At 29.7% G+C, this 21744-nt stretch overlaps 1 protein-coding gene across 1 annotated transcript in view; it reads left to right on the top strand.

Annotated features, from left to right (window-relative positions):
- The first annotated feature begins 1528 nt into the window (after positions 1–1528).
- Positions 1529–21744, top strand: part of LOC142328170 (uncharacterized) — a 55381-nt gene continuing 35165 nt past the window's right edge. The window contains exons 1-4 of the mRNA XM_075371724.1: positions 1529–3509; positions 6537–6669; positions 9696–9929; positions 15948–16181. Coding sequence (XP_075227839.1) covers positions 1846–3509; positions 6537–6669; positions 9696–9929; positions 15948–16181 — 2265 coding nt within the window. The 5' untranslated portion in view covers positions 1529–1845. The remainder of the gene's footprint in view (positions 3510–6536; positions 6670–9695; positions 9930–15947; positions 16182–21744) is intronic.

Here is a 21744-nt window from a genome sequence, read left to right on the forward strand (position 1 = left end):
GCCTTCCTACACTCTTCACTCTGCAATGCGGGCAGCAAGCTCAGGGGAGGCAAAAGTCACGTTGATTATAAAGCCGGAAGGCCCTCATCGAAATGTACATGCATTGCCAACATTTAGCACTACTATATCCAGTGCCGAAGTCATGTCCATAAGCACCGAACCTCTTGCGTTTGTCCTGGCAGATCCCCACTCCGTCGACCAGGCATTAAAATCGCCTGCCACTAGCACTGGTCAACGTGTAGTCATGTCTCTCACCATAGTAGTTAAAATTTCTTTATAACACTCCATGCTACTGTTGGGCGAAAGGTAGGCGGAGTAGTAGGTCACCCCTCCAACCATCGCCCTTACGAAGCCCCGTCCTAGCCGTATATCATAGGCAGGAAGTCCCATACAGCTCCAGATCGTCGTAGTACCGTCCTCAGACATCAGCCAACCAGGACGCGGTCGAGAAGCGCGCGGTTCGGAGATGAGCACGACGTCCGCGCCCACCTCCGCTGCAGAACTGACCAGAAGGTTTTTTGCCAGCACTGCATGGTTCAGGTTCACCTGCAGTATCCTCATCAACGGGTTGAATTGTGTCCAGTCCTCCCCTGGCTTCTACTACGTTTCTCCGTATTAGCCTCTTCAGGGCATGCTGCCGCTCCGATACGGTATCTCTCTAAGCCACACCTGAAGCTTTTTGCAGTATCTCTGCACTCCGCATTTTATAAGACTGGATGCTTACAGGAATAGATTTCACACATTGATCCTAACTACTATAGTTGTCTGCATTTAAGTTCTGGTTCATATATTTAAAGTTTTTGATTCATATTTGTAATAATAGTCTCATATATTCATGTAATTTTTTTTTTACTAATATAAGTTTCTAGTTATTTGTGTTAGTGCACTGTTAGTCTTAATTTTGTAAATCAATAATAACAAACAAAAAACAAGGTGTGCTATTTCAATTCAAGAAGTACTGAAGATATATGATAAAAAGGTAGGGTACTTTTAAAAAGTGGGCAGTTGACTTTGATGTTCGAAATTCTAGTACATATTTGATAAAATAAGAAGATATCATTTATTTATTTGATAAAAATTGCAATCAGTGAAAATCCAAACAGAAAACCAAGTAACAAGCGAATAAGGACAATTTTCTTTCTTTGGTTTATTCAGTAAAGAGAAGACTTAATTTGAAGTACACTTAGCCAAACAGTTAAATTATTTATTTTTGTTTTTATATTGGCTGATATTTTACACATGAAACACCGGCGAGATATTACCAATAAAAAAAGAAAATAAAAAAGGGAGAAAAACTTCCTTTAAAAAAAAGATTAATAAATATTATTATATACAATGTAATTAATATATACTATTATACTAAGTCCTAATAGATTATTTGGGAACAAATAATATTATATCAAATTAAAAACGTAAAAATATTTTTTATTAATTTATAGTGTGGGTGGGGAATCAAATAATGGTAATCTAGTATCCACTGAATATTATATTCGAAGTAATCTATGTGGTTTAGGAAAGTGACAGCTATGTAAACAAAATGTTGAGTTTGTTGTTCCGAATATTATTTATCTTTTGTTGCAATAATACAGTGAGGTCGTGTTTCTTTTAAGTAGAACATGGTATTTTTAAAAAATGTACTGTTTTTTTAAAATACCATATCACTTTTAAAAAAGTGATTTTTTTTTTTTACTGACATTCTCGACTAGATATAATTTTTAATTCTATTTAGACGTATAGTAATTCATATAGTATTATTATTTAGGTTAATTTGTTTAAAACGTACGACTTTAAATGTACCGTTTGTCGCAAGAATATATTCTTTTTAAACATGCTGGTTAAGAAGTGATGAGTGAAACAGATGATACGGATTTACTTCTTCTTATTCCTCCCGACTTTTTCTTAATTCAGGCATCTGATTCAGAAGATTACGACATAAGGAAAACGAACTTTAATATACATAAGTATGAAATTGAACGTGCAGTGGTTAATGACTTAATTACTCAGGTAAATGAATTGGAAAGCCGAGTGTGTGCAATAGAAAGTTTAGATAGTTCATGTTCCGTCTCTTGTCCCAGGTCGATTGATTCAGTAGATCTAAAAAATAATAAATCGGTTAATGAAAATTATCATTCAAGATTTCAACAAATGCCTGGTAACTTTGATCTAACTAGTAGTCTTGATGATATAATTCTTAATAAGAATTTCATAGACAGGCATAAATTGCCTGGAAAATTACGTCACCAGTTTTCTTTGCCATCCACTCCTGTAGCTGCATGTAATCAGCTTCTTTCAGTCAGAGATATTGAATATATAAATAGAAATTTAAATGAACGGGGATTAAAATCATTAAATTTTGAATCTCCTGGATTCCCTGGCAATAGCCCTGCTACTAAAAGTGGAAATTTTGAACAAGAAAAACCCTCAGAAGTTGTGACCAAACCAGTAAATAAAGATGCTGTTGTTGGTAAGGACGAAGCTGAGAAAGTGTGTGATGATATTCAGAAAGTAGTTGAAAATAATGATCCGAGTGTAGTGAATGATAAATCTTTTGTAACTTCTGTAATTGTACAGAACACTCCACAAATACAAAACACTATGTTGAGTGTGTCTGATGATAGTGTATTATTTCTAAAACATCTGAATAGTGATTGTTCTAAAGATACTGGCAAGCCTCCTACAAAGCATCTTGAATTAACAGAAGTTGATAAACTTCTAAAAGAAATGGAAGAAACTCAATTAGAAATAGAGAAGAAGTTAAAAGCTAGAGAAGCCCATTATAATATTGCAAAGTTAGATGTTCAGTCCAAATCTTCAAAAACATATCAAACAGGCAATACAGTTGGTTCTGTTCCAGATTTAGGATTTGGTGTGCGTGATATATTTTATTCCAATTCTGTTAAAGCGGCAGGTAGTAATTCTGGAAATACTAATAAAGAACCTGATCAAAATAAGGATTCTGTTATTGAAGAGCCATGTGTAAAAAAGACAATTTCTCAACTTGGGCATACATCTAGATGTGATAATGGTAATTTTGAAACTGTGGGTGTGAAGGCTGTAACACCAATATCTACTACACCACTGTCCAGATCACCTTTCAAGAATGAATTAAGGCAAATATCAAGTTCAGTAACTAGTGATAATAACGAAATACCATATTTTAAAGCAAAGAAAAAAATTAACTTCACCCCAACCAAAGAAGTCGGTAAGTTTGTTATCCGCTCTCCAAACAGATTTAATGGTACTGGAGGGACAAGTTTTAGGGAAGATCTGGAGAGTCATTTAATTAGTGCAAATGATAAATCATTTGATGATAGTAGTTCTGTCGATGAGAAAAAAGTTAGTGAAGAAGAAGAAAACAAAAGAATCAGGTGCCCCCAGCGACTGTTTAAATCAAAAAACAAATATTTTGGAGGGTTAAGAGATTCAGGAAATTACTCTCACCATGTGTATAACCCCAAGCCGAATCACAAATATGTATCTAAAGGAAGACCTGTTGCTCTGAATTCAAGGTATGTACTCTATCATGCTATAACAATTAATTAATTTATTGTCTAGAGGTTATTAATCATTTAGTGACATTTTTATTCAGTATCAGATATTTCATGACTGCTTTGTCATCTACATTTATTATAGAATTAAAAACTTAATTTGTGATAAATGTGTTAATTTTACAATAGTATCCTTGCAATGTTGTAATTAAAAGAACTTAGTGCTAAAACTAGTTTTGTGACCTATCTTCAATTTTCGTTTTTCATTATTGAAGATTTAATGAATAACTCAGATTGGCAGTAGAAACAATATATCACAATTTTTTTTGTGTTAAAATACTTATACTTTTTCAGCTGGAGAAGTTCAATTACGTGTACATGGTGACATTTTTTGCATCTATTAAGTTAACGCTACTACAATTTATAATATGTTCTTAATACTTAACTGACAAACAACAAAGGCAGAGAGTCTATAAGTTGAACATTTTTTGCCAACAAAATTTTGTTTCATCAGCAATCAACAGTAGTTTTGGTGGTACTTACATAAAAACGCCACCGCAACTACAGCTTTATTTAAAAACAAAGTAGTCAATCGGATTTTGGTGGAAAATGAACAGTCTCTTTATTAATTTTAATAAATGGTTATTTATATTTATTTATTTTATAAATATAACTTAACCTATGCTCGCTTCGCTCGCTAACCTTGACTAATTAACACTGCCGTAATTTTTTGAGTATTTATTTAATAAATTCAGTAATTATTGCAATTATCTATTATTTAAATAATCAAAACACCCCTGTTAATTAGTCAAGGTTTTAGCGAGCGTAGGTTAAGTTTGGTTAAATTATATTTATAAGATAAATAGTTATAAATAACCATTTATTAAAATTAATAAAGAGACTGTTTTGAATCTATGTTAAACTTTGAGTATTAACACCGAAATCCGATTGACTACTTTGTTTTTAAATAAAGCTGTAGCTGCGGTGGCGTTAATACGTAAGTACCGTTTTGGTTACATTCCATAGTAACTAAATGTAGTTCTTTTTTTCATTTTCTTAAAATAAACATTTTGATTTATTCATTTGATTAAACAAGATTGTATGCTAGCAATCCAGAAACTTGTTTCTGGATTTTTCATTGTATAAACAACCATTACTTTAACTATTTTATTTAATTTTAAAACAATCTTATAGATAGTACATAAAATTTTAAAAAATAAATAGTTTTTGGTAGACTGATATTCAGTTGCCTAACAATTGATGAAGTATTGTACGCAAAATTTATGTACAGTTATTAATATAGCCAATTGTAATTTTTTTTGATAACTTCCATCATATCTTTGTTTAAAAGCACATTTGACATTGTAAAAATAGCTATATGACTTGATATAGAAAATAGTTGTAATTGTTTGTTTTCTACATACGACAGATTTACAAATTCATTGCTCTACATATATGATTAGAATTGAATGTAGCTGTAGTTTTCAAATTGATTTTCAAAAAACATGTATGTTGTAGTAAACCAGAATTTTATGATTTCATTTATACTACTTGCATCAGTGTAAAATTCACTTAATGTTTAAAAAATTGTAATAGTTGTATAAAACTTAAATGAAACTGCAGAATAAGAGTTAAATAAACCCAAAATATAAAAAAATTATCTATCCTCTTTTCTGTTCCATTTCTAAAATTATATTCCCAAAAATATGATGATTTTCTATGTTAAAAATATTGCAGGTTATTTGTATTTTCATCAAACAAATCTTTTTTTTATTAATTCCTTTTTTTTTAGGAAAATACAGCAGTTTGAATCCAAGAATGTCATTTGTAGCACCTCTATCATCATTTTTAATGGCAGACAAGTGTAGTACATGTCATATATATATATATTACATATATATATATGATTAAAAGTGTCATATTGCATAAATGTACAGTTAAAAAGAATTTATTCTGCTGTGAAATTCATTCATGTATTCATTAATTTCACCAGCATTTGGTTATTGATTACTCTCTCTCATTTTGTTTTTTTATTTATTAATGAAAATTAAAAAAAAAAAAAATTGATTTATTTTATTAATGAAAATGATTTATGATTAATGTAGGTTTTAAATGATTGATTATTATTTATTCATCGTTAGTGTGCTTAACAGGTTATTTAACAATATTTACTTTCATTATTATTTTTTTTTAGATCTCAACTGTAAGTTGATTTGCAAAGAACAGTTGCTGGTAATATTTCAGTGTAAAGATGATTTATCTCTCTGTAAATACACTTGGATTTATTCAGCTACAACAAAAAGTAAATGGCTTTGTGGAATTAATTTATATTAAACAAAAAAAAAAGATTTATTGAAATGAGTGTTCTACCAGTTTGCTATTATTAGTTTCCACAGACTAGTTAAAGGCTTCTGTAGTTCAGTTATTGCTTGGTTTTTATAAGGTCTTCTTTTTGCAGGATGTAGTCATAGTTACTTGGATAGTACAATGACTTAGCCATACTGTTTAAATAAAGTGATCTGTAGAAACTGGTTTATTAAATGTGACTTGGCTGCTGGTATTTTATTCTTATTTCATGCTATAAAATTTTTAGAATGTTACTCTCTGTTTTGTTCAGAGTAGTGTGGAAGTATTAGGCTTTAGAGGGATGTAATTTACTCCGTTATACAGGATTTGCATGATTTATTGTTAAGCTTATTTTATAGGTGTTCAAAGTTATTTTTTGAAGATAAAATTATTGTTCTAGATTAAATTATATGGAATTGTAAATGCATGTTTCGTCTCTTTTATAAAAAATTTTGTTCTGCAAAAATTTTAAATATAGTAACATAATATAGTAATTTTAAATAAAGTAACATGTAACATTATATCTTTCTATTAAATAGAATAACTGGTATTACTTGTACTTCTTGGTATTAAACATTATCTATAAAAAAAAAACTATACAACTACAGATTATTATAATCATTGTTTAATTTTATCCTATACACTATGAAATAAAAGGTAATGTGTTTATAAAATTTTCTTATGAGATGATGTATGTTTCAGCAATTCAAAATCACATAATCTTATGAGCTTGTCTGATCTTTGGAGTAGTAGTGATAAAAATGGTGCATCACTTACAGAAAGTGATCCTGGTAAAATTTTGCAGAAATTGGAAGAAGAAAAATATAAACGACAGGTATGTTATATGATATTTTTGAAGACTGGGGTTTTAACTAAACGTGGGATACTGGGTATGTTTATTGTAATTGTTTCATCATAAGGAGTATAATGTGTTTGTGATGGTTTTCTCTTTCGCTTTAAACATCTGTCAGACTCTACTCATTTCCTTTATCAGAAGTTATATTGATAAGTTTCTGTTATTTATGCTTTTTATTATGTGTACTACGTATGGTTAATGATCACCATTGTGTTCACTGATGGACTTTCTCAAAACTGGTATTTAAACGGTCATTTAACAGTGTCCGTTTGTGTACTACATGGCTCATAAAGTGTGTAATATTTTTACAAGATTAAAATTGTGGGTTTTTACAACTTACTCAATGCGGGGGAGTGCTTTGATATGATACTGAGTTTGGATGGAATTTATATACTGGATGCAAGTACTGGAAGGATTCCCTATATAATTATTTGAAGGATTGGAAAAGGATGTTATGAATTTCAAGACATTACCAAGACTAAAATAAATAATTAAAATTTAATCTGTGTAAGTAGAAAATCAAAATTGATGCATTAAGTTATGTAAATATTTATCTTTAAAAATCATTTCAATTCGAAAGTGAAGAGAGAGAGAGAGTGAGAGAGAAAGAACTGATACAACTTAGAAGAAGAAATAATCCAAATTTTTTGGGGGATTTTGAGGGAATCAGAGAATGATGTCCAATAAAATAATTTGTTTGTTAATGTGTTTGTTAATAATATTTAGGGATTTGGTTCAAAACTTGATAAAAACTGGCCACTTCTAGTGAAAGTTAAATTAAACAGATAGTGTAATATTTATGGAACTGCAAGGACAATCATATCAGTTATTGTTTTGTTACATTGCACTACATATGATGACATTCATTAAACTGTTTGAGGTATTTAATGTCCTGCGTTCTGATCACCTGCCACCTTCTTGTGAATTTCTCCTCAAAGAGGAGATAATGTTTTAGCCATGTTGTCTTAACTGGTAAATAAAGACTAGAATAAAAATAAAATATCAGAAGAACCATGGATTGAGAATTTAAAAGATAAATGTTTGAATATTTATTAACACAGACGGATGACCAAAAATGGTTTGATATGCAATGTTTTTAAGATTCATTATTATATTTCTTATATACTGGAAAAATTTAGAAAAAATTCTCAAACTATTAAAAGTACATAAACAAAAGTATGTTATTGGTTGCATAACAAGAAATATATTGAGAGAATTGTATTAGTAAATGAGAAGTCATGACTTCAAATTTCAAGAAGCTTGTATATTGGTCTAAAATTAAATAGATTTTATTTAATAATGATAATTCTGATTACATCAGGTCTGTTTACATCATTTTAGAAACTTATTGAATAGTTAACCTACTGCTAAGAAAATAAATTGTGTGAGTCCATTTATATGGGGTGCATAATTAGATATTAATTTCATGATGTCTAATATGTCACCACTGTTAAAGAAATCAAATATTTCAGGGCATCATAATAATTGAGTTTTGATAGTTTTTAAATTTGTTCCAGAAAAAAATCTTTAAAAACAATTGTTAATTATGTTATAGGGTATGTAGTATTAATTTACATGTAATAGTTTTAAAATGTTTGTATTTCCTATCCGTAAGAAAAGTAAGTTAAGTGAAAGATTTTCATTGGTTTAGTGTTGGACAGATTAATGTCTTGGGTAGAAACTAGGTTTATTAAAAAGATTTCAGGCAAATATTTAAATAGGAAGGCATTTCAGTTGACAATATTTTTATCTTAAAAAGTATTATGAAGACAAAACTGATTGCCAACTGGCAAAAAGATATTTCTTTTTTCATGGATTTGTTAACATTTAACCATATAAACTGTCAAGCATTATTTTAAACCTGTATGTTCAAAAACTGTATGCAAGACAGTGAAAGTGCTGAAAAGTCTTCATCATAGTGTGGTTCATTAGCATCTGTTTAGAACAAATGGATTATTGGCTAATTTTCAAATTATAATTGCAAAACAAGGTTGCTTGTCAAACCCACTCTTGTTTGATCTGAAACGAGGGTCTGGAGGGGGTGGTTATCATGTTAATCACCAGAATATGAAATTGTTAGGTTGTTGTTGTTGGGTTATATGTAGGCATGTTCTTTTACTGACTAGTAAGAGAACATGCTAAAGGGATCTAGATGCGAGTATTGATTTTGAAGAAAATTCCATAGTGCAGTGGCTGTAAATTATCTTTTTGAGAAGTCATTATTCTGTAAGGGTAATTTTTCTTACAACATTACTTTTAATTAATTTTACATTAATTAAAAAATTAATTTTTTAGAAGGTCTGGATGTACAACTGATGCACTTTCAAACAGCTATGATGCCAGAACACCAAGATATGCATCAAATATGCTTTGTATGTATCATCCTTGTTACTTATGTGAATGTATTATCCTTGTTACTTATATACTTTTCATAAACTATGACATTTGGATTATGCATTCTTTTCTATTTTAATATTCAGAAATTTAATTCTTTATGAATGCAAGCTGTTGCTTGAACCTTACGTTAATAAATTAAAACAAAAATATGTCTTTAAATCATAACATTACACATTTTTAAAAGTTGTAAGATATGCCTTACAATTAAAATAACAAACAGCTGACACTCATTGAAAACTATTGATCAGTTGATATTATTTACTTTTTCTAAATTTAAAGGCCCATTATTTTTCTTTAGGATCTTTCTAAATAGAGTGAATTGAAAGTTATTTCATTTAAATCTCATTCAAATTAGATTTATATTTCAGTATATCTTCTGTTCCCATTGTGTTGCTTGACATTTCTTAATGTCATTGAAATGTCATTAATACATTTTTGATAAATTTTAAATACCTTATCATTTTGTTTTTTGTTGATTTAAAGTGCTGAATTTGTACAATCTATTACATTCCTTATCACAATAACTGCTTTTAAACATATTAATAATGTGATATTAATATGTTGGGGATTATTGTAATGTTGGGGAATAATTAACAATTTTTGTGTAGCATTGTGAACAACAGATACATGAACTTCAAAAAAGAGTACTAGAGAATCAGGAGCATTTGGCAGTGGCAATGCGAGTTGATAATGAAAAGGATTTAGCAATAAAAAAGCTATGGAATGGTTGGCAGCAGTTATCAGTGCATTGGAATGAAGTAGAAGAACAAAGAAATGCTCTTGCTAAAGAGCTAGAACTGCAACTTAAAGCATTTGACACACAAGCTGAAGATATAAGAGCCGTAATTATATTTTTATCATCTATATTTATTTTTATATGATTTAGTTTAGATTATTACTGTTTATAGAATCAGAAATTATAAATATATATTCATATGTATGTACAATCTGAAGTTTGTGTGTGTGTGCGCGCATGCGCATGTGTGTGTTTTGGGAGGGGTGAGTTGACTCTCTTCAGTGTTGATACTTAATTATAAAAAAGGGAAAACTCAGCTGAAATTTGTCTAAATAGATCTGAAAAAAAATTTCACTGAATTTTTTCAGTGGTTGAGGTAGGTGTATGAATGGTGTTTGGTAGTTATCAAGAGGAACATCTGTAAATTAATAAATTAAATCTTTGTGATAAAAAAATCCCAAATTAGTGTGACTACAATAATGAAACTATAATAAAGTCTTTAATTTAAAAATTATAACAAAAGTGATATTACTTTCATATTTCTGTTTCTATAAACCTATAATTAGCAAAATAAGTATTCATATAAATTTAAACAAGTCATGTTAAAATAAAGTAAAATAATGGTATAGTATGTTCACATACAAGTGAACCAAAACAGCACTGATGAGGATTATAAATAAAAAACATCAAAACACTTTTATTTAGAATAAACAAAAAAAAAACTATATAACATTGAATATCAACAGTAAGTGTACAACATATATAATAAAAAAGTAGAAAATATATAATATAAAAAAATAGAAAAAAAAATATTCAAATTTAAGTTCAAACAGAAAATTATGAACCAACCAATAATTTATGAATAGAAAAATTTATTTAAGTTAGTAAAATATTAAGAGAGCTTTCAAACTGTTTGGTTGGGTACAGTTTTATTTCACTTTAGAACAACATCTCAAAATATAAAATTGAGTGCTCTCATTTAATCAATAGCAGAAGTGATCAGGTCGGTTTATTTTATATTAGATAGTATTTATATAGTAATCAACTATTTTTTAATTTTAAGTTATAATTATTGAGTATCAACAATGAAGGTAGTCTTAAGGACTGTTAGATGACTCCAACATATGTTTGTTACTCTTTTACAGTAAAGATATATGTATATAAGATATTGTATGTATTATTATTTTTTCTTTGACTGATGAATTAATTCACCACAGAAGTATATAAAGAAACTTGTAGGTGGGAATGTAAAAATGGAAATTTGTAGCATATGAAAAATGCCATGCCTTACCAGAATTCAAACCCAGGACCTCCCTCCAGATGAAAGTGAGAGGTGCTACCACTTTGCCGCAGAGATTGGCTTTTAATACACATATATTTTTATGTGTTTGTATTTTAATATAAATTTATTACTCATATATATTTACACACATACACACACTATAGTTGACACATACACTGTTCTCAAATAATCAATAGCAGAAGTGATCAGGTCAATTTATTTTATATCAGATATTATTTATGTCATAATAAACTATACTCTTGTAATAAATTATTTATTGGTATGCATCTTAATGGCAGAATACAGATAAACCAATATTCAGATATTTTACTACTTTTTCTGGAATGGTTTTCTATTTATCCTTTCACAAATGCCATACTGCTTCATCAGATGTAATAGTACATTGTAAGTTATAAACTTTTTTTTTAAATATAGAAGAATAATACCCTATGTTAAATGATCCTTCTTAAATATTTTCCCAATTTATTGAGAAAGAATATAATTTTTTCTTATATACCATGTACACCCATGTATTCCATGCACACACCATTTTGTCTTGAATGTTAGTTGTAAAAATAACCTGCACATTGTATATGGATTTTAAGGTTTCACATTAACGATTATGTAATCATTAAACTTTTATTTATTAATCAATCTATACAGAAATGTAATATAAACTGCTTCAAACTGATTTGTTGTGACTATAAATGTGCATCTAATGAAATAAAAAGATATATATTAAAAAAAAAAAAAAAAACTTTGCTGTGATTAATAACTGGAATTAGAAAATTAAACTCTTATATATGGCATGGTGCCATACTTATTCAGAAGCTGTCCTTTGCATTCTCACACATCACTATTCTTATATCAAATGAAAACATTTTTATTAATAATTTTGTAGCCATTTTATGATCATTTTTTATTGTTGCAACGACTGTTCAGTATCTAAAAGTTTCATGTCCTGTTGAACTACAGAATTCAAAAGTAGAACTACAATGAAAAAAAAATACTACATTCATTCCCGGTTATGGAAAAGTTGTATATTATTGTATGCAAAGAAACATGGAGATCATTCTACAGGCAGAAAATTTCATTTAGCTGTTCTACTTTCATGAGAGGCAAAAGAAAGAAAACAAATCTCCCTTAGATAATAAAAGCAAGAGAGCATTTCTGAAAATAGAAAAAAAAACTTGCAGCATATCCTTAAGGAATGTATATCAGTTTGAATATGCAATTTCTTCAAAAATGTGTTTGATGAAAGCCCTGGAAATCAGCACTGATGTGTTAAATGTTGATAAGGATAAATTTATAATATATATATCATAACAAATTTATTTTTTATAATATATATATATATATATATATATATATATATATATATATACAGAAAGACACTTAAAAAAATAAAGTAAGTTGGGACGAAACATGGCAATGTCTAGGACCAGGCAGGCAGACTCTTGGCTCGCCTGCACGCAAGAGCGGGAAAGTCGGGGTGCTTCTGATGGTGGTACGTAGGACCCTGATGGTATGAGAGGGCACATTGAGGGGAATGGCATGTGAAATGCATGCCTGGAACCTAGTAGGTTAGGGCTGGGAAGGGGAGCTTCCCTGGGGAGGGGCATCTCGGCTATCCAGAACTGGAAGTCGGGTTGTTGCTATGATCCATGGGAGACCCTGATGGGGGCCTCTGGGTGGGGCCAAGTCAGGTTGGGGCAATCTGCTTTCATTACACTCCGGAGCGATCGAGGTAATACTTTAGGCTGTACTGGTTGCTCTGGGAGTGTTTAAAAAAAAAAGGATGACTTTATAGCTAGTCTAAACTAAGTATGTCAAACTCTTTGCCAAAATAGTTTTTGTATATTGGACAATAATAGCATCACAGCTACCAGAAGCATATGAAGATACTCTCTCAAAGCTTCAAAGATGACATAAATTTATGAAAAAGGTACAATTGTTTCCTAGAAATTGAAAATGGTGGACCAAACATTGCTGACCTTCAAAATGTCATTACATTAATGTGAAAGTGTTGATGCAAAGATATTCAGATGCGAACTACCAGTTATGAAAAACAATGTTGCTCATGATGGTGACAATATTTTTTTTGGGGAAAACATTTTCTCCGTGTGTAATTTTTAAACAAAACATCTCCCGCAAGCTGAACAATTTCTAATCGATATTGTCTTATGAGCACAAAAAAAGGGATGAATGAATAATGAATTAGTTCTGAACTGGATTAAATTGATTGGGAACATCAACTAGTCGCTTTATTACAAAAACCTTCCTTCCATTCATGTAACATGCAGATTTAGGAGGTCATATGACCTATGGTGTAAAGTGAAGACTGATTGCTAGAAATTGTGAGCAGGTTATTATTTCTGAAGGAACAACATCTATTCTTCAACTTCAGAGATCTCCAATAAACCAATAATTTAAAATCAAACTCCATAAATTCTACACAAATTGGATGATCAACAAACACATTAGACTGCATCAAGTAAAATTAAGAAATCCTTTTTGATACAAATTTATGGGTGGATTATTGCAGCTTGATTAGAAATACCAGATGATTTAATTCAAAAATTGTTCAAGAAATGTATTTCGATTGCCCTTGATAGAAGTGAGGATGATTATTTGAGATTACATGACTTAAAAGATTTAAATTATTATTCTGTAGGTGGTAAAAACTCGAGCACTGATGGCAGTAATTAAGTTGCATACCTTCTGTAATGTTTATACTTTTAATTAAATATTTACAGTATATACATATTTACTAACATTGTGCTAATAACAAATACAGTTATAGTGCAAAGATTTTAATAAAATGCAAAAAGTAACAATATTTTTTTCAATTTTTCAAACCTGGGTGCATGTGGTACATGTATCACATGCATCCATTAAATATGTTATTCTCAAGATGAAGCAGTGCTCCTTGTAAAGTGTTTGTGAAAGGAAAATAAGTCAAGTAAAGGAAAAAAGCAGTTATTGAAATATTTATGAATAATTATTAAGTTATTAATAAAATAAATGCAAAACTCATCTATATTATTATTGTAATCTGTATTTTCTTTTGGCAAAAAGAGAAAAATATGTGTACTTTTTATCATTGCAGTTTCCCTCTGTGAGAAAATCCTACAACACTGGTTCATTTTGAGTTAATTTATTGCTACAAAACATACTATTCACCTGATATTATAGGAAATGTTTTCAACCTCTTGCAGTCAATCTAAACAGTAGATATGTAATTGATCAATCTGTTTCTTGCATTAAGCTTCAATGTCAAAGACACTTATTTAAAACAAATACTTTTCAAATGTGTATAACAAAAGTACCACTAAATTATATTAAATAAAAATGTTATTTATTTTTAAATAAACCATATTTTTGGAATAATTAACAAAACACACTGGACATCTCACAGTGAAACAGAAATAATTCCAGGTATATTCTTACTGTTGAAAAAAAAATCATAAAAATTTGTAATAAAGAAACTCAGTTTTTGAGTTACAGCTGTCAGAAGATTTCTTTTCCAGTGACAGAATGAAGCTATACTGAAATTCTTGGAACACGAATATGGGACAGAATTGGTGGTTTCATATATTTTTTTGGCCTGCAAAATGAAAAATATGAGTATCAGAATTGTAAGTTTATAGTTTACAAACTATTATTGTAAAGGCCAAAAAGTTTAGTTAAAAAAGTACTTTTAGATTTGTCATAAATTTACTTTGGTGATAGTTAAAACTTTACTTTGTTAATAATTTTAAAATGTTAATAAACCAATGAAACTATAATACAATTTGTAGAGGATCTATTTTAAAGAAAATTGATTTAAGTAAATTAATTGGAGAAAAACTTTTTAACATATTTGAAAGTTTTTAAATTTTTATTTAAAAGAAACCAGTTCAAAACATGCAAGGAAAATAAAAAAAATATGTGTGATTAAAAATCAAACCAAAAAAGTTTCTGATATTTAAAAAAAATTGCCTGAAAACAAATTAAAATTTTTTTTTTATAGTTTTAGTATCCTTTAAAAAATGGTAATAAATGTTTGCATTTAACTGCTCCTGGTGTTTAAGTATATTAATGGGGGAAAGTTTATTATCTGTGACTTTGGTTATTGGCATTTTATCTTTGCATTCTTTGATTTCCAGGATATTTGAAATGTTCCAGGTATTGCTGGACTATTAGATTGCACAGGACTATTTTATTCAGGACCCATCTACTTATTTTGGCAAAAATTATCCTTTTTTTTTTTTTTGGTATGCTTTAAAAATTTATTTATTTTTGTAAGAATTTATCATTGTTTTTTTAAATGCATTTACAAATGTTTTGTTACAAATTTTATAAAACATTTTGTTTTTAACTCTATTTTTAAGAGCTTCTATTGAATGGTATTACTTTTTAATGAGTGGGCAAGAAAACTTTATAAAGTTTTTAATCTAGTGATAGTTAAAGAAAAAAATCTTAATTTAAATTGCGAACTCTTTGATTTTGTGTCTTCTCATTACAAAAGATAATATTAAGAAATTTTTAAGCGATGTAACTTTTTTAATTTTTAAATCTTCTAAATTAAACAATGTTCTGTTCGGTAGGAAATCCCAATGGATGGAATATTGGGATCTCTACTGATCTTTTCCTTCCAAATTTTTTGTGTTTTCCTGTTATAAAACGACATATGCCTTACAAATATTTAAATATATTCCTCAATATACATTTGATATTAGCAGATTTTAATTTTTATGAAGATTGTTCATATAGAAAAGCAAATTTTCTTCATATATAAATTGGTTATTTTCATTAATTTTTTTAGTGGACATATTAAAACTTTAGTAATTTGTGTTACAGAAAGTAGAACGGTGGGAAAAAGAATTATCTAAAGCTTTAGATCTTGCAGCCGGTTACAAAGAGAAGTGTGAGTTATTAACAAAAGAAAATGAAGAATTTAAAATAGGAATGGAGAAGAGACTGCATGATACAACCGATAAATTGGATGCTCTTAATGAAGAAAATTCAAAGTTTATTCAAGAGAAAAAAATGCTGGAGGAAAAATTATGTTGGATTGAAAATGAATCCATAAAGGTAGTAGTACTGCATTTTAAAATCTTTTTAAATGATAATTAAAGTGCATTTTAAGTTTTATTATTTTTAAATTATAATTTATTTGTCTTTTGTACAGTTACATGGATGAAACATTTGCCGAGGAAAATGTTGGTTGTGGTTAATTAATTATTTTGATAAAATTTCATTGATGCAATCACTGAAAGTATAAGTAATCCACATCACATAAGTCATGTATTATAATAACTGTAATTTATTATATTTTTTTTTGTTATTATGTTAATTGATTAATAATTGTGGTAAACTTACAACCATGATAAGTGTAGTATTTTAATAATTAATTTGAGTATCTCTTGGAACTAAGTACCACTGGATAAAATTTTATTCAGGTCATTTATATTTAGTTGGCTCATTACTGTATCAGTGGAGTCCAAATTAATACTAAGCCTACAGTATTTGCTTAAAATTCTTTTTCTGTTAAAGAGGTTTACCGTTACTAGTTAGTATATTGGTATGAAGGTGATTGTACCAGGGTTGTTAGGGAACTTGAGAGAGTAAACTCTTTCTTTGATCTGCAAGTCAACTGGAGGACTCACAGAGATTGGACAATTGTGGTCTGGTCTTGTAGACCAGATCGGAGTCCATAGTTTAACTAAGTCTGGGGTATGAACCAAAGTTGAGTTCAATAAGGAAACTAGGACTAAATTTTTTTGTTGCGAGCAACATTTTTGGTGGTATGATGTGTTTAGATTTGCCTCGAATTTCAGGACATTCACAGAAATTGGCTCAATAAAGTAGAACTAGGTGCAGGGTTCGTGGTTCTGCGAACTCTGTTAGTTAGTTTAGGGAGAAACGATGTAGGACATTCAAGATGTCCAGACAAGGACTACAGCGAAGGCAAAAGCTGAGTTAATAAATCACAGATGTAAATGTCTACCAAGGCATTTACATCAGTGGCATTCCAACGAGGCCAGGCTTATTACTATGATATGTAAAAAGTTAGAGGGCAAAAGACAACACCTGTTAAAGCCCATCAGGGCTAGGAATGGGGGGGTGTGGTGACCGGAAGTGTCACAAGGGGTCTTCTCCTACGGGGTTGGGATGTTAGTAAGTATACCTGTTTTATAAGGAACTACCTATTGGACCAAAATTCTCAAACCTTACTTTATATTATCCACTTACACTGATAGACAAAAAAAAAGTTTTTTAATTTTTCTCTGTGTGATACTATTTCTTGAATTGCTTTTTTACGTACATTACAGATCTGTAAATACAATTTTTCTATCACCCTTAGTTTTAAATAAATTACGCTTAAAAAAAAATTAAGGGAAAATGTAGTTAAAATCTGTAAAATTTATAATTTTGCATGGCCATGCCTGTGTTAGAATGATTTCGCTGATGCTTTTATTTTATAAAAATAGCCTCAGGCACATCCCAAATTAATGTCCTACAGTAATTGGCTAGCATGTTAGTAATCCATTTACCTTTGTAACAACTTTATCACTGAAATGTCTTGATGGAAACGTTCACCATGTTCGTCACTTAACGTCTGCAAGGTTGTCTGGGAAAAAAATCCACATGTGAGTGAAAGAAATGTATTTTCAAAGATGTATTAATCCCATAGCTCTGTATGAAGTTGATTAACTTACATTTGAAAATTTCTGCCTGATGTACAAAAATCCAGGACTATCCTTTTTCATTGCTTTTATAAAATTTTTCATTAGGTTTAGCGTGATATAGAGGTGGGGTAAAAATATTTTTTTTCGGTTCAACTAAGGGTTTATGAATAATATTTTTCCCATCTGGAGTTACATTGTCTCGTTCTTCCACTCTTTGGTAACATAATGTTTATCCCTAGCTTGGCTGTCCCATTCGCAGCGAAAACACATGTACTTATTATAGCTTAACTGCATGCCCAACGCCCAACAAAGTAGCTATAACTTTCAAATCACCACATATGTTCCAGCTATGTTTTTTATAATTTTATTTTTTCCAAGAACTTTTTTCACCACATTGCATGTCTCTTTCAAATTAATACCTTAAGTGATTGGTGTCAAAGAATATTTGTTACCATTGTGTTGTAGAACCACTTTTAAACTATACTTGGACAAATCTATGAAAAGGCGCCAGTCCTCAGGTTTATGAGCTTCTCCTAAGTGCAACATAAGCTCATCAATATTTGTGCAATAAACCAAATTATTTTCATTAATAAAGTACTGAGAATGTTCTTTTTGTCGGCTTCAAAAGAGTTCGAAATTTTTGTATTTTTTTGAAGTTAATTCCAACCTTGCAGTCTTGATCCTAACAGTTGAGCTTGATTTTTTGATAAATTCAAATCCCTAGGCAAGTAATTTAATTCACTTCGTGATATAAGATGTGGCTTATTGGAAGATAATTCAAAATCAAAATCATTGTTGTTGTCATCTTCAGTACTGCCTGATCCTTCATCACTGTTTTCAAAACACATTCACAGGTGGCTCAGGAACTGAAATAATTTCACTGTAAGGTACAGGCCTGATTGCAGATTGCAATGAAGGATATTTTACAGTATGTTTAGATTTTTTAGAAATTCCAGACACACTTGTTAAACAAAAGTAACAGTCGGTTACATGGTCCTTTGGTTCATGCCAAACCACAGGTACACCAAATGGCAAAGCCTTATGTGTACCTATCAGCCATCCTCTTAAATATACAGAATAATTAATCCATAGTATATGAGGAGCCCACGTCTTAACCCAATCACCAATTTTTCACTGAAAGTACAAATTATATGCTTTTTTAATTAAAGGTGTAATTTTTTTCTATTTGATTTTACAGTAAACTCACCACATACATAACAAAAGGCATCCACATCATTTACACAATTTCAAGACATTGTGACACTGTACTTTTAACTAACTTAAGACAGCAATAAAACCGAACAAAATGAATTCATTTCTAAATCCAATGCTTAATACAAACAACACAGCTGTGTTTTCAGCTACATGTTTTGATCTGCACAGACATGATTAATCTTGTCCATGAAGGCTCACTCTTCAGTATTAGATATGATGTCTTAATATGTAACTATTATGTGATTTAATTTGTCTTTGTCTAGTATTGTTTATTTATAGCTTACAAATTAGGTTAACAAAGTTAAACAATAAAAAATGAGCTAACAAAATACAATATAGGAGCTTAAAATGCTAAGTATAAGTTAAAAAATGAAAAAAAAATCCTTTAATTAAAATTTAAAAATGTTAGGTGATATAAAGATTTTGTGTTCATATTTATTTTCAGTATCAAAAAATGGATTAAAATAAAGTATCGTATGTTAGGAAACAAAAATTGTGTTATCAGTGTTATTAGCAGTAGTCAGTTGCAAAACTTATATGTATATATATATATATATATATATATACACTTATATATAGTATACTTGCATGTTTTGGGAAGCCTTAGCCCATTTTTCTTTTTACATAGCCCAGACCTTGCACTAGTCAGGACTGTGTAAAATTTAAATTTAGAAAGTTTAAATTACGTCTGTATAATTATCATGAAGATGACATTGTGCAAGGTATGTAGGAAATGAAGAGCGAAAGCAGAAGAGTTATGTGATTATGAAATCAGGAAATTCATTCTCAGGTTTACTAATTACACTGAGATCCATGTTGTCTACATTGAAAAATAAATAAAAATTTGTTCTAAAGATACCATATAACTCAATTCTAAAATAAAATGCTTTAAAACATTGCTATGTTATTGTCTATGATGACTGGTGATAATATTAATTTTTGTGATGATACTCCAAACCAAATTGTATAATAGAATATTTAAAAAACTTTTACTTCAAACACTTTAATTTGTCCCTTTGCGACTGCCCTCATTGACTGGTGTTGTTTTCTCGCTGGCAACAGCTGATGTTACTGCTGGCAGTTTTTTTTTAATTAGGCAAACAGACATTAAGAAATCTGGTTAAAAAGTGTGTGATTTGAGCTGTGTCTTGGTATATTATTATTAAATAGCTGTGTCTTGGTATATTACTATATCTTCAGTGTGTAATTTATATATTGTATTCTATAACATTTAAATGTGTTAAGATGTGGTTTTTTTTTCACGTCTGGAGAATATTATTAAAGTTTCAGTCAGTGTAGGTGGATTTTTGTTTTTTCTTAATTTGTATATTTTATATTTTGTTCATTAAAAAATAACTACTCACTCAAACAGGCATAACACCATACTCATTGACATTCTCCAGCACAGAATAAATAAAAACAGAGATGAAAGAAAGAGTACATTATATTAACATAACGTAAACAATGATTCAAAGAAAGTAGCTACAAATTTTGAAAAATTTGGATGCAATGTAGTAATCAATACAACAAAAAATTAACAGAACAAAAAATCATTTCATTCAGAAATAAGATCAGACAAACACAATGGTCTTGGAATAAATTTACTGAACTTTTCTGATTGCTCAGTGTTCTAGATTGGTCAGGTAGGACAGTTTTAAATAAACAGCATTCACTTCAGACCCTCCACAGCAACATAGAATCAACATTTGTTAATTGACAAAAATCACAAATCCATCAGCATTGTAACAGTCTTACTATTCTTCATATACACATAAAGGAAGGACCACATCTTAACAAACTTGAACATTATGAAATGTGTAAATATACAAAAAATACACAGTGGTGCATTAAATAAATGAACACAGACAGTTCAAATCACACATAGTGTTTGACTATATTTTCAATAAGTATCTGTCTTAATTTAAAAAAAAAATCCAGCAGTAACATTGGCTAATGCCAGTAAGAAAATAGCAGCATTAGTCACAGAAACAGTTACAAAGATAACTGAAAATGTTTTGAAGTAAGTTTTTAAAAATATCATATACAGTTCTCTTTGGTGTGTTGTTACAAAAGTTTAAACTACAAATTGATATTTAAAGAATGTTTTCCATGATTTGTATCTTCACTTCATACACCTTTGTGTATAAAACATTCCTAGCTACCACTTACCTGAGGGTTATGCCTAATCTATTCATTTGGATTACTTTTATTATGACTACATTTTCAATAATTTTCCCAAAAAATTGGTTGAATTATATTAAGTATGAATTGTTTATTCTGATATCCAGAAACAATTTTCTTGTGTACAACATTGAATTTATAACTTTATTGTACATTCAGCAGTGCTCTAAAAAGTTGTGAAATTGCATTTCTCATATTCTGCTTCTTGTTTGATGCATATTGATGAGTTTAAAAGTATCTGACTATAGGCCATTAAGAAAAAGTAGCTTAATTAGTGGTTTCCAACCCTAGTCTTCTTGAAGTTGTTTTCTTGTGACTTCATACTCTTAGCACAGTCGCCCTTCCATATGAATTGAACTTTCTACCAGCTACAGACATATTGGAATTGAAGTCCCAGACATCAGAATCTGGAACCTTTCATTGACATCGTCAGGATGGGAAAATGGGAAGTAACAAAGAACCATGGGTGGTTTTTTATGCTTGGTGACCTGAAGAATTCTGTGCTTGGATCAGTAAAGTGAATTAGACAATGAATGGATGTATATTATGGGTGATGCAATTGCCATTTG

The sequence above is a fragment of the Lycorma delicatula genome, chromosome 1 (assembly GCF_047948215.1).
Source record: "Lycorma delicatula isolate Av1 chromosome 1, ASM4794821v1, whole genome shotgun sequence".
NCBI lineage: Eukaryota > Metazoa > Arthropoda > Insecta > Hemiptera > Fulgoridae > Lycorma > Lycorma delicatula.